This window comes from Olea europaea, chromosome 22 (assembly GCF_002742605.1).
Source record: "Olea europaea var. sylvestris chromosome 22, O_europaea_v1, whole genome shotgun sequence".
In the NCBI taxonomy this organism is placed as follows: domain Eukaryota; kingdom Viridiplantae; phylum Streptophyta; class Magnoliopsida; order Lamiales; family Oleaceae; genus Olea; species Olea europaea.
The window spans coordinates 13,434,059-13,448,622 of record NC_036258.1 but is presented as its reverse complement, the minus strand read 5'-3'; the positions used below and the strand labels follow the sequence as shown (position 1 = coordinate 13,448,622).

The window sequence follows — 14,564 nt, the reverse complement described above, 5'->3', positions numbered from 1 at the left end:
CTTTCAACAAAATTTTAATTAATTCACTGAACTTCAATTTTATTTTAAATCATCATTCAATCATCGACCATTTTCAAAAATGATGAAAAATGTTTAATTGTGAATCATACTGCAATGATATTCTAAATAATTTGCTATTTGATGTGCCAATTTAACACTATGCGATATCATAAAAAATGTTAAAAATAAGAAAGATTCATTTTAACTTTTAATAATTTAAAAACATTGCCATAATTCTTGTTTAGTTATTTTTTTGCTTTTAAGTGCCACGTGGCAACTATGTGGGAAGATCAATAATGACATGATTAACTGTCAAGTGTCAACTAAACCGTGAAATTTCAAATTAAATTGAAGTTAAATGAATAAAAAATTAAAATTTTGTAATCCAATTGAAATTTCGCTTAAAATTCCACTACCTTAAATAAAATTTATCCACTCATAGTTTACTAGGAGGATAAGTCACTAATTAGCCTCCATTTTCTAAATTTATAAATTGTTTAGAAAGAGAAATAATAAGAATAATTGCGTGTTCCACGAAATAAATAGAAAGTAAAGAAAAGTAATTATGAATGTGATGCCTAAATTAAAATTTAGACCCTATTTGATGCGAGTTAAAATCAAATTTTTAGTAAATTTTGATAAAAATTGATAAAATGTATTGTTAAAAAGGTTATGAATTTTATAAAATATGTAATTAAAATTAATTATTAACTTTGATATAAAGTAAAATTTAAGTTTTAATCCTATAAAATATGGGCTTAGCCCTTGTTTATCTCGACTATTTTCGAAATATATTTTTGTCCATCTTCTTTTTATCTACACATTCATTAATAAAAATAAAATTACACAAAACTATACATTTTTTATTTTTTAACAACACATTCTCTATTAATTTATTATTCTAAAATATATTCTTCAATAAAAATAGGGCACGTCCATATTCTTAATTTTGAGTGAATTTATAATTATTTAGCGTCAAACAAACGCCCTTAAATTCGTCCAACTTTTTTTTTTGCAACAATATAATGGAGCCCACATTTGCATCTTGATGTAAGAAACTATTGTTTGATAATTTTATGATTTGTATCTTTCCAAATTTACCCTTAGATGATTGCCAACTTACCAATTGAAATTGGGAGAAAGATTGAAGGGCAAATAAGTAAATTTCTCATGACAAACTTCGTTTTGTCATTGCTTTCAGAGGCGCACGATTTTTAATGAATAATGCTATATAGAGTCTGTTTCAGAATACTTTTGAGAATTGATTTTTTGATCGTTATGAAAAAAGTGGGGTCCACCTGTGAGAGTAGAAGTCAAATATAACGACTGAAATAATAAAATAACGATCAAAAAATAATTTTTTAATCCAAAAAATCAATTTTTTGATCCAAAAAATCACTCCTAAATTGGCTGATAGTCCCGTTGAGATTGTAGTCTTAGTTTATATGACATTAAATGATTGATTAATAAAATTTGAAATTAAATGAATCATTTAATTCTATCTATCAATTAATATCATATTATTGTCATTTAAATTGGGATCACAATCTAAATGAGATTAAATAACATTAGGCATTTTTAATGGATATGGTAATGTAGAAAACTTTGTTTAACAAAAATAAAATAAAATAAATGACGTCAGATAGGGGCTTATTGTAGTCAAAGGAGAATTATTTACGTAAGGTTCTCTTAAATAGGAAGTTAAGTGACAGGACGGTTTTCCGCCATTTAAATTTCATAATTGATTTCCACGTGGCCGATTCTCCGGTCCCGCATTTCACACACGCAGCAGACACATTTTACGTGAAAATCTCTACCTATATGTATGCTAAATTTCAGCGGCCCCGCCCGATTGTCATGCCAACTTCAAAATCTCTCTCTCTTTACCCAAAATCCTAAATCCCAATTAACGTCTAGGGTTTCCATTCTTCAAATCTATAATCTTTCCTTTCACTCTTTGCCATTGTGAAGTCTAAGTAAAGACTCTCTCAATTCTTGATTTGTTTGCATTCTATTGAATTTTTGAGATATCGGGAAAAGGTAAACTGATATTTTAATTATTTTTCCGTGTAGGTTGATTGTATTGATTTGGCAGCGTAAATGTTGGACGAGAATTTTGGTGGTTTTTTTCTCTTTCTTGGGCAATATTGTCAGGCATCGGAATAAAATTGCCTGAAATGAATATATCTACTGCATGATCTCAAGATTGGGAACTTGTGAATTTATTAGGTGCATTTGTGAACAAAAAATACAATGGAACTAGTGTTTGGATAAGTTCTAATCCTGTGGTGGTTGCAAATACTGTGTAGCAGTATGTTTTCTCTATAATATATGCGCCTGTTTTTAATGAATATGCTTGCAAGACTTAAGAGACTTTGTACTTCCAGATTCTATGGTGGTGGATATGAATGACTTTCAGTCTGTTTGGACTGTGGATGCAATTTGATTGATACATGATGCAGGGTTTATGATTTGATATTTTCATTTATCAGGTTTTGATTATCGGTATTCTCTGAAGAACAATGATTATGCTTTTTGAATATATGCCATTGATGATGTTGACTTTCTCTTGCATAAATGATTTTAATTTTGGATGTTTCCTTTATACCTGCACCAGAAAAAAGAAGTGCAAAGTTTGAGAAATAGATACTTGGAACTTCTTTGGAATGTAGTTGCGGGTTGAATCAACATTGATATTATTTAGTCTTTTTACAAAATAAAGAATTGAGCATTCCAGTTTTACTTTTGCAGGTTCAGGATAAATTTGAAGAACTACGGCTTCTTGTAGTATTGGTCTTTTGGACTTCTTTGCTATTTAACATACGAAGATCCGTTATCTCACTTTTGGATGATGACATTCCACAAGTTTGCTTTTAGAGTGATATAGAGATGAACATTTCTGCTCTGTTGACTTCTTCTGGTATCAATACTGCAGTGTGTGTGGTGCTGTTTTCATTGTATTCCATTTTAAGAAAACAACCAAGCCTTGTAAGTGTGTACTTCGGGCAAAAACTTTCTCAGGTGAGGTCAAAACGCAATGATCCACTTTGGTTTCAGAGATTTATTCCTTCTGCTAGTTGGATAGTAAAATCATGGGAAGCATCTGAGGAAGAATTATTAGCCATTGGGGGTCTGGATGCTGTTGTCTTTCTCCGGGCAGTTGTTTTCAGGTGACAACACACTTAAATTTCAAAACTCCCAGGACCCAAATTATGTTTCCTTATTATTGTAATGATGGATCTTCATAATTTACTTGAAGAAGTAAGAACCTTTGATTTGTCTGTGTATTTTATCAATTGGAACTATGAACTTGTATCATGCTCTTATGCTGTGTTCGTTACAATCACTGAAATATTCTTCCGCTTTCTTTACTATTTCCTTCGTATTTCACTATTCTTCAAGACATTTACAAGGTGACAATTGATTTCCATCAAAGGACTTAAATATTGAACTAGAATATTGATAGTGCTGCTGCATGTGTTCTCCTTCATTTTATCTAGATATTGGAAGATTTTTTTTTCTGTTTTTTCGCTTGATTGAATTTCCTGGTATTCTAGCTGTTGTCCTAATATAAGCTACTGCTTTACTATGTGCAGTATCCGAGTATTCTCAGTTGCCAGTGTTATATGTTTATTCCTTGTGCTTCCACTTAATTATTTTGGGAAGGAGATGGATCATAAACATATTCGAAATGAGCAGTTGAGCGTGTTCACCATTGAGAATGTCAAGGAAGGGTCAAGATGGTATGTAATATGTCAATATCTATTCCTGATAATATGTGCTTGTCCTATTCCTGTGAATGAATTTTATTTGCTCAAAGTAATCTGGTTTATGAAATCCGTTTTAAGGCTAATTAACAACGGTTAGGGGGCCAGGTGGGGATTGTCTGGGCCTTTTTACTGGTCTGAACACAACTTCTCCGTGCGGGACAACTTCCAGTGCTTACACTCATGTAAAGTATAACCTCAACTTGCATGTAGAGAGGTAAATGAAAAGGGAGCTACTTTGGCGTTACAGTGAAACAAGATCAAGGGTGCAATCCTGGTTCTAATACCATATTAAGCATGTCTGAAAACCAATTTGTATTGAGTGTAGAAAGTGCATTCATAGAACAGCGTGGGAACTTATAACTTTTTCAATGTGGAACAACCATATAATTTTTAATGATATAATACCATGGGTGAATAAATGTCAATTACATTAAGTGCTTAAATGCTAATTAACTTAATAAGTATAATATATCATGATAGAATAATTAGTGAATGTGGCCTCTCACAAAGCCGAAATAGAATTGAAAAATAAGATATTTGGGCCTTTTTGAATTGAAAAAGACATATATTCAGAGTTGAAACTTTTTCATCTTAGATTTTTCAATATTTATCCTTGTTGAGCTTATGTGGATTTTTTGAAAGGACAGGAAACAAACACATTGTGCATTCATTTACTGAAGTCTATATTAAATGCTAGAATGTTTCTTCTTTTGTAAATGTTTCTCTCCTCTACTTTTTTCGTGACTTAATTCTTTCTAATTTTTTCCTTATATTTGGTTTTTGTCAGGCTTTGGGCCCACTGTCTTGCATTATATGTCATATCATCCTGTGCTTGTATTCTTCTTTACTTCGTAAGGTTTTTTATTTTCATTTTGATTGAGATATACAGAATTTAAATGGATGATTCTTTTGCTTTAACCTTGTTGATAGCACATTTCTGCCTGTCTTTAGGAATACAAAAGCGTCACAAAAATGAGATTGGCATATATTGCAGCATCTCGTTCCCAAATAAATCACTTTACTGTACTTGTTCGTGCCATTCCATGGTCTCGAGAAGGATCGTACAGTGTCAGGGTTGCTAAATTCTTTACAGATTACTACTCGTCAAGCTATTTGTCGCATCAAATGATTTACAAGTCCGGTGCAATGCAGAAATTGATGGTAAGCATGTAAATGGATCTTCTCTTATGACAGTTGATATTTCCTTATTTGGCAGTATGTTATGAATTAAATGCCTAATCCCATATTATTGAGAGCAATAACAACTCGAAATAAGAAAAACGCACGACTATCAATGGAAGTAAGGAAAAACATACAATTTTTAGTGCTTCTCTATCAATGGTAGAGTCCACTTACCGCTTTAGTAACACAAAAATTATATGGAAGTTTAGCTTGCAGTGACTGCAAGCTTCGTTTTTCTTATATTAGCACAAATATTCATCATTCATCTCACTTCAAAATGACTCAACCAACCTCGTTGTAAACTAACAATTTACAAAATTATTGTGAAACTAAAAAATAATTCTACAGAAACTACGACTTAATGGCCAACAGCAATTAGTTACATTCATTAACTATCAATGATAATTAATTTAAAAAAAAAAAAAGATGACACAATGCGACTCAAAATAACGCATAATGATACTTATTCCGAGAATTTCATTTGCAATTTTTCTGTTGTTATTTCATTGTTGAAGACTCGATAGAATATATTATTTATTGCCTCCTAGGAAATAGCAATAGCAAATTGTAATCTCGGATATGGTAAATGAAGTTTTACAACGATCTTCATACAAGGTGTGTTTTGTAAATTATCTTAGTTAGTAATGTGGTGGGGTTTTTTATTCATTTTGTAAATCTTGTCCAGTTCAATAACATCTGTTAATCATCTTATGTGAACTGTAATTTCTGAATATATAATATTTGAAGTGTAATAGCACCCTTTATACTTTGTGTGATTTGTGCTAAGAAGATGCAACGGTAAAGAAAATACATTTTGTCTACTGTTTGCATGTATCTTTATCACAAATCATGTTTAATAACATCAAAAATTGAAAAAAGAAAAGAAAAAGAGAGATTTGATTCTCATCGATCATTTACATTAGCACGTGGGAGTGGACGGAAAACCATATGCTCCTCACGCTGTTCTGGTCCTAGGATATTCATAGTTACTACACGCATTTCTGTGAACGACTTGAACGATACTTTTAGTTCTCTTCTTCTCTTTAAGGGCTTAATAGGCCAATCAGTAAGTTGATTATCCTGCTAGTTACCCGAATTAGCAAGTTTTCGATAAGATCTTTGGATTTGACTTTTGAGCCATCAACACTAAAAAATTTTCTTGGGTAAACAATGTGACAAAGACATTTGTTCAGCCGAAACTGCCTCAAAGTTATAGCTTGCCCCATTGCGAGGTTTCTTCAGCTGTTTCCTGCAACAATGTACAGCAGGGAAGTGTGTTCACAGTTCATAAGGGAATTACTCATAACTATCTGTTATAAACACCTAAAGGAAAACCTGTTGATTTCCTTTTGGTAATTATTGGCCACGTACGTAGGAAACCATTGTTCTAGTTCTGGATCTTCTCGAAGGGTTGTTCTTCAAGCTGAAGTAATCGTTATGGGCCTCGAAGAGCATGTCACATATGTCAGTGAGGTACAAATTCTATTCCACATGGGTTTGGTTAGAATTAAGTGATGATTTTTAAGGACATGAGTAGCTACAAGTTGACAACTAGTGTTAAACATCTTGAACCTGTGAATTAGACTCCAACACGGATTTAAGGTAATAAAACTCAGAGAGCATCCTGAACCAGTGAATTAGACTCCAACGTAGATGCAGAGTAATAATAAATCCGAGTTATTGCTATGAGATTTCTTTTACTTTACGCTGTCACCTTCCCCATGTATTCTTTTTTGTTGACTGATGTTTTGGTTATTTTGTTGTCTGCAGACTGATGCTGAGAAGATCTACAATGTGCTCAAGTCCAACACTGTGGAACAACATTATGGATCTCGACTGTTAAGATGTGGCTTTTGTGGAGGAACTTCAACATCTTTTAAGATCCTTTCTCCTGAGCCTGAAAATGTTAGGACTACAAGCTTACATGACGGTCCAGATTTGGGGAAGAAGGTCTGACTTTCTGCATATATTTACTACGTAGATTAATATCTTCTCTTCATTGATATCAACTGCACTTTGCTTCTGCTAAATGTATATCATCCAGAACTTTCTTTAGTTCATTGTTAGGCTGTTTTGACACCTAATGGACAATATAGTGAGATCTATAACAGCCCTTCCTGACTTGGACGTCTGAGAATTTTTTCTTGTGTTAACTTAGTATTCGGTATAAAGGAAGTGACGTATGTACCATCTCCATATTCTGCAGTAGTCTAATTGTCTCTATCCTTAACTTAATGCATATTGAAGTAAATTCATTTACACCATCTAAAATTCAATTATGCCCTCTGTGATTTGTATGCCTTGGAAAATAATATGTCATTTGATTTCACCTGTTGCTTCTATGAAAATATTCTACTGTCTGACTTATGTGTGCACTTTAAACTTTATTATCAGCAACAGCTGTTGACTGGGTGAATTCTTTGTATTTGAATAGACGTTCACTTGGAGTGACTAGTGATGTGACACTTGAGGAAAATCCAATCTTGATTCAAGGAAATATAATTGTGAAATCATGCAGTAATATCTACAAATATCAAGGTTTTGGAATCTGAATGTGGTCAAATTTATGTAAGGCAATTTCTTACAGGGTAATTGACACAATACCCCCTGACTTTTGCTTGCTTTGGGGAATATCACCTACCCTTTCACTTTGGCGCAAAACCCATTTGATGGCCCAAACTTATCGGGGTACGCCTACTGCCCAATTCCATTAGTTTAGGCATTAAATCCATGGAAGAGGGCCAAAATTAAAAAATAAAAAATAAAAAAAAATCTCCAATGCCACTTGTTTAAATGAATTCTTAAAACAGTCCTCAATAATCCTCACCAGGTTGCTGTTTTTCACTGCCCAAATTCAATCCTCAGTCCGAAGTTTTAAATCTGATTTTTACGTTTTCTGCTTGAATCTTTTGCGTGCAATTAACTTGTATTCCGGTATTCAGCTTGAAGCCAGTCAGCGAGTCAGCACATCATCAATGCTTCCACTATGCCTACTCTCTAGCCATCAAAGACTCCAGTACCTTTATTTCAGCTATATATTTGCCATTATATGGTGTATTGTATAAGCCTGCAAGCTGTTGTTTCAGTTTCCCCAGCTTCTTTAGCTACAAGCAAAAATTCGAATTAGTGTATGAAGTTAATTCCATCACATGACTCAAGAAGTGCCTTTTGGTAATGTAGAGACGTTATAAGGGACAGTCATACTTCTCCAGTGTCCCAAGCCTGCTCAACATCATCTATATATCCATCTTCAATAAGACAAAATGGGTCAAATAGGAAGGACCTCTCCCTGTCTCGGCATCTCTTATTTGTTGGGCTTCCAATCATATTTAGGAAAATAGATCCAAGATTTCAATATCATAAGCTAAAATAAACCAGCGGAACGGGTCAAATCTTGAGTTTGCTCCCCAATGATCACTAGTTCGAGTCTCCTCAAGGCCACTGATGTGAGTACCCGGCTGTAAACTTCAGGGTCTCGTGGAATTAGTCGAAGTGGGTGTAAGCTGGTCCGAACACCCACGTTCATTAAAAAATGAATAAAAATAAAAAAGAGATACGCGGAACTAATGAAAATCAGTGGATGCTGAATGGATCGGCAAATTCCAAGACAGGTAGAGGTCCTAAATAATGAAGTGAAATGAACAGACGGCATTGCCCTTCGAGAATTTTTAAATCTTGGCCATCTTCAGTGGATTTAATGCCTAAACTAATGGAATTTGTATATTATGGGGGTATTCCGCGAAGTTTGGGCCATCCAGAGGGGTCACGCCAAAATAAAAGGATAGGAGGTATTCTACATAACAGACAAAGGTCAGGGGGGTATTGTCCCAATTACACCTTCTGACACGCATTTACATATTTATTTAAGATATGCCAAAAGTTTAGTGTGCGTATAAGAGATTCATGTTAATGTCAAATTGAACTCGTGCAATTAATCTTGATCTGATTTTGTGAAATGCAGCGTGTTTCTGCATTTGCTAGTAAAGATACCCTATTGTATGGAAGTCCCCAATTCTTCCTCATGTATTTGCTGAGTGTGTCATGTTTGTTGCCAGCTAGTTTCAATGAAAATATTGATGATATTATCAGATTGAACATGTCAGAAGTTTAAAGCAGACTGATCTTTTCTGCAGGAGTGCGGAGCTGCTTTGGTTTTTTTCAGGACTCGTTATGCTGCTTTGGTTGCTTCAGAGGCACTCCAACAACCTAATCCAATGACATGGGTGACAGACTTGGCTCCAGAACCAAGCGATATCTATTGGTCAAACCTATATGTTCCATATCGAATCTTTTGGATCCGGAAGATTGCCATACTTGTGGCCTTTATTCTGTTCGTGACTTTCTTCCTTATCCCTGTGGTGTTCACGCAAAGTCTCGTTCATCTCGATAAGCTGGAGAAAGTATTTCCCTTTATAAAAGGCATTACTGAGAGGTAATATGTGCACATGTTAGAAGTCAGTTCAATTGTTCATATTCTTTTACAATTAGTGTCTGGCATGCATATTTGGTTTTGGTTTCTTACATGGTGAAGTAGCATTCGAATAACGGATTAAAGAAAGGTGGGTGGTAATCAACTAATAATGTTATCTAACCTTAAAATGTGTTAAGAGTATGTACTAAATGTATGCATGTCAATTCTAACATCAGTCTCTGGCTATATAGCACGGACACTCTAACTAGGGTAACGTGTCCGTATCCGACACGTGTCGATATCGACACTCTTCGGACACTCTACAATAATCATTTTCCTTTCTTACTATAGTTATTATATATTTCTAACTCAAAATTTTTAGTAAATAACAAATTAGTACTCATAATTAAAAGATTTCAACAAAAAAAAATCAATAATAAGTATAAAACTAAATTGAAACTATATAATTGAAGAATTTTAAAAAATTTAATGAACAAGTCGATGACGTGTTGTGTCGGTACTTTTTTGAAAAATCACGAGTCGACGTATCCGACACGCATCGTGTTGGTGCATCATAGGTCTCTGGAAAGCACTTTTACTAAAATCATTTTAAAACTTCAATTTTGTCTGGTATTTGAAAGGAAAATATACCAGTTTTAGGATCAACGTTTTATTACTTATTTTTTTTTTCGCACAAAAAAACTCTTTGAATTCCCAGTAGAAAGAGATTTCCCCTATCAGCATGATATCTGTCCCTTTTTTTCCATCTTAAAATGTACCACATCTTTATATACTTAAAGATGCAAAATATTGGATGCAGCAGTTGTCAATTTTGTGGTCTGTACATTCTGAACTATAATGACAAGGAATTACAATTTTCCTTCCTGCTTTCTTGCAGGAAATTTATGAAACAGCTAATAACTGGATATCTACCAAGCGTAATACTCATGATCTTTTTGTCTATTGTCCCACCAATTATGATGGTCTTTTCAACATTGGAGGGCTCAATATCTCGTAGTGGCAGGAAAAGAAGCTCATGCATTAAAGTCCTTTACTTTATAATATGGAACGTATTCTTTGCTAATATTTTAACGGAGGCAGCTATCGACCATTATCAAGTTTCAATCATGAAATTGGGAGATCCAAAAACCATACCTAACCAGCTTGCCAAAGCAGTACCATCAACGGTGATCTGTTCCATTCTCTTAAGTTTTTACTTCTCTTATAGCACCATCGTGGTTGGTTTTATTCTGCAAATGCAAGAATGTATAGGAATGTTGACCTTGAATTGCCATTTTTATACTATATAAGTGCTCATTAGTATTTGGCAATTTCGTCTTTGAATGTTGAATTAAGATTTTATGGAACTGGAACTATATTTTTAACCATTTATTGTAATTATATGCTACAAATTTATCCATGCAAGATTGTAAGTGTTCATGCTGCATTGTTCAGTTTTTCCACCAAACACGTATATTTCGAGATCTCATGTCACTTATGATTTTATATTTTGCAGGCTACCTTCTTTGTAACTTATGTTCTCACATCAGGCTGGGCTAGCTTGTCCTTTGAATTAATTCAGCCATTTCCTCTTCTCTGCAACTCATTTTATAGATTTATTCTTAGAAATAAGGATGATACCAGTTATGGCTCTTATACCTTTCCATACCACACAGAAGTTCCAAGAGTCCTCCTCTTTGGACTTCTGGGCTTCACTTGTTCAGTGTTGGCTCCTCTGATATTGCCGTTCTTGCTGGTTTACTTTTTCCTCGCCTATCTGGTATACCGTAATCAGGTGAGCATTTCTTATGGAGGTGTTCCACTCTGTCTGAACCTTTTTTAGTTCACACAGTTTGGAATGATCGCACTAGTTTTTTGTGATATGCATTAATGTCTTTTCCTTTAAAAGAACTCTAGGATACTTTGGAATGCATTTGAACTTTTGCGCTGCTTGTTGACTTGTGTACTAATTAGTTTTATTTCAATTCTTTCCAGAAGTTCTTACAGCTTGAAGAAGTATGAATTTTGTGTTCTGTATTTTCACTATGCGGCTTCTTCTTTTCTTGAAATATAGCACTTGTGTCTTTTATGTTAACCTATTAAAAAGGCTCATGTTCCTCGTCTCCTATTCTGATCACTTTGCTTGATTTACGCATGATCACCGAGTTAATTAGTTGATAGAGATGTTGGTAGATTAAAATAGCTATTAGAAAATTTTCTTCTTTCACACTTTAATGCTTAGAAAATCTATTTTTTTGGGTGATTGTACCATGTACTTCACCTTCCTTGTGCAATTCCTCTTCTGCACTATTCATGCATACATGAAAGATACAGTAGTAATTGTGAAAGGCGAGGAAAGAGGGTTATATGGCAGAACACATTGTGCTTTAGTTATGTGGAATATCCATCTTTTGGTGTAATTATTATGACTAATGTTTTTAATCTCTAGATGATCGATTACTGTTTTTTCTGAGAGATTTTGTTAGATAATCATGTGAAAAATTCTATGAATCTTCTTTAGATTTCTAACCAGTCTTTTTGATGTATAATGGTAAACAGGAAGAAATTACACACACGGAGAGAGAGAGAGAGAGAGAGAGAGAGAGAGAGATTATTAAAGAAAAATATAATTAGTGTTGAATATCATAAATCAATGCCTGAACTATTCAACAATAGTAGGTCTATTTATCATTAGTAACTCAAACGAAAATGGTAAGTTGCTAAAATAAACATAGAAAGATTATTTGTATGCATGTCCTTACAGATGTATGATTTCCCTATTCCAAGTTTTGTAGTAATGTCACTTGGTAACTCGGAGGATAGCAACCTTCTTGGTTCTGTGTATACAAAGGTAATATAGGGGAAGGAGATAGACGATGAGATTCTTTTCATACATTGTTTCTATTAATTTTTTTCTCATCTTTTCTTGTGGACTGGGATTTCTATTTTCTCCTTCTCTTTTTTCTTTCTTCTTTTTTTGTAGGGTACGGGGTGGTGGGGATGGGATGGGGGACTTGAAAATTTTTTCCTCTCATCTTCATTTCTTCTATTTTTGGCATTCTTGAAATTATTTTAGGTTTGTCATACTAATTTGGAAATGTATGTTTCAGATACTTGATGTGTATGTTACAAGATATCAAAGTGGGGGACTATATTGGCCTATCATACACAATACAACAATATTTTCATTGGTGCTTACACAAATAATATCTTTGGGAGTTTTTGGAATAAAACATTCACCGATTGCATCGAGTTTCACCATTCCACTGATTATATGCACACTCCTGTTCAATGAGTATTGCAGGCAACGGTTTCACCCAATATTTAAGAAGACGCCTTCCAAGGTAATATATGAAAAACTGAGATTTATCTTTTTATAAAAATGCTACTTTATAGACTGAAAAACATTGCTAGTCGCTCATCTTATGGCAAACTTTCATGTTAGTCACTGAACTTTATTTTATTCCAAAGTAGTCAATCAAGTTTGCCTTTTGTTTCAGTTTGGTCACTTAGTTGAAATCCATAAGTTTGCCTGATGGAATGTCCAACATGATAGACTTTATATTGATTAATCAGACGATCATCTTCTGCGGGAGACATTCTGTTATAGAAACTATGTTTTCCTAATCTACAATTAAGGATATTATAGAAACACGTGCTATTTTTCCTCGCCATCTATTCCCTATAACATGCTAGTAACTTCACAGACAATTATTGATATGGATCGGGAAGATGAGCACTCTGGAAGGATGGAAGAGATTCATCATCAACTGCTATCTGCTTATTGCCAAATCAAATCAGAATCAAAGAGTTCGGGTAAATCTTTGGAACTGAATTGCCCCGAGACTGAAGTGAATGACAAAGAAACTGGGGACATAAGCAGGCCTGAAGATCCAGAGGCTCCAGGTTCTATACACTGTTACTATGATTTTTTTTAGCTATACCTATTTGTGGACATAGTTGTAAAATAGGCTGGATTGTCCAGGCCCTGGTGGCTAGGGTGAGCCCTCTAATCTTTTATTAAAAAGAAAAAAGGAGTAAAGGATGGGAAACAAATATAAATTGATGCACCTCAGGAAGGAAATATGTATCTTTTTTTATAATGCAACTTAACCCGGCACGCCTGGAAAAAGTGCTTCATATCCTTATTTACTGTCCTCAATTTGTTGCTTTGCAGTAAACACGTCTGCTCAACCTCCTTGACTTGCAGCTGGCTGGAGACAGAATTGAACGTAAAAGAGACCGAAAAATTCGTGCATTTACTGTCAATTCATATATGCAATTGTCGTGAGTTTTGAATACGACATGCATAAAAGGATAGATATAAATATTTATGCACATTTCTGAGGTTTGTGTAGAAAATGATGCTGGTTGGAATCTCAGTAAAATGTATACAGCAATTCAGAAGTTGTATATTAATCTTGCGTTGTGTAAAACCTCAGGTATGTCCAATGTTTTTGACTCGTGAGAAGCGCAAGTATTTGAAGTTCGATTGGTGCATGGACATTGATATAATATATAATGTCAATTTGCATCAAGAAAATTTCTACAATTCCACGAGATATCACCTAGGACTAGGAGGGATAGCATCGTCCTAAATCTCTCTATACCATGTTAAGCCCCTATTTAGTGCTCATTGTTTTAAAACTTTTTTTTACTAGGGGATCATTTTTAACCGCATTTACACAATAAAATATTCTACACGTAAACTCACAACTTTTTCTTTTTACTTTTTAATTATGCATTTCTCCTAAAAATATTATTCAATTTTTATTTATTTATTTATTTATTTATTTTTTTTTTTTTGGGGTTGAAATAATGGGCAGCAAACAGGGGGTTAAAAACGTTCAAGAATTGAAAAATGAATCTTCTTCTTTAACTTACTGGTAAATTTAGACACAAAATAAGCCAAATTTGTTATAGTAATTTTTTTGTGGAAGTTAAAGAAAAATTATTATTGATGGTCCAAGACCATATACATTGATAGATACAATATTTACTGGAGCAGGTTCCATTCGAGATCCATTAGCCGATCTAGATCTTAAAATTTTTTAGGGTTTGGATTAAAAAGGACTAGGAGTCACTTGACAAAAATATGGTCACCATTTGAAAATATTGATAAAATGGCCACTTTGATATGTGGAAGTGTCAAGTTTACCTTTTCAAAAACAAGATGTCAAATAAGCTCAAATTCTTGTTTC

At 33.8% G+C, this 14,564-nt stretch overlaps 1 protein-coding gene across 6 annotated transcripts; it reads left to right on the top strand.

Annotated features, from left to right (window-relative positions):
• Positions 1 to 1,852: 1,852 nt before the first annotated feature.
• On the top strand, positions 1,853 to 13,863 carry LOC111371767 (CSC1-like protein RXW8). 6 transcript variants are annotated; one of them, XM_022993917.1, is made up of 13 exons: positions 1,853 to 1,976; positions 2,074 to 2,216; positions 2,752 to 3,170; positions 3,597 to 3,743; positions 4,558 to 4,621; positions 4,722 to 4,931; positions 6,723 to 6,902; positions 9,086 to 9,384; positions 10,262 to 10,550; positions 10,880 to 11,158; positions 12,474 to 12,707; positions 13,071 to 13,269; positions 13,541 to 13,863. In XM_022993917.1, exons 3-13 carry the CDS (start codon positions 2,890 to 2,892, stop codon positions 13,564 to 13,566), a joined length of 2,208 nt encoding a protein of 735 aa, XP_022849685.1. In that variant the 5' UTR covers positions 1,853 to 1,976; positions 2,074 to 2,216; positions 2,752 to 2,889; the 3' UTR covers positions 13,567 to 13,863. The 6 variants fall into 6 exon arrangements, with proteins under 6 accessions (XP_022849685.1, XP_022849684.1, XP_022849683.1 ...); XM_022993916.1 differs by having other exon boundaries at positions 2,074 to 2,229; XM_022993915.1 differs by having other exon boundaries at positions 2,074 to 2,311.
• The last annotated feature ends 701 nt before the right edge of the window (positions 13,864 to 14,564 follow it).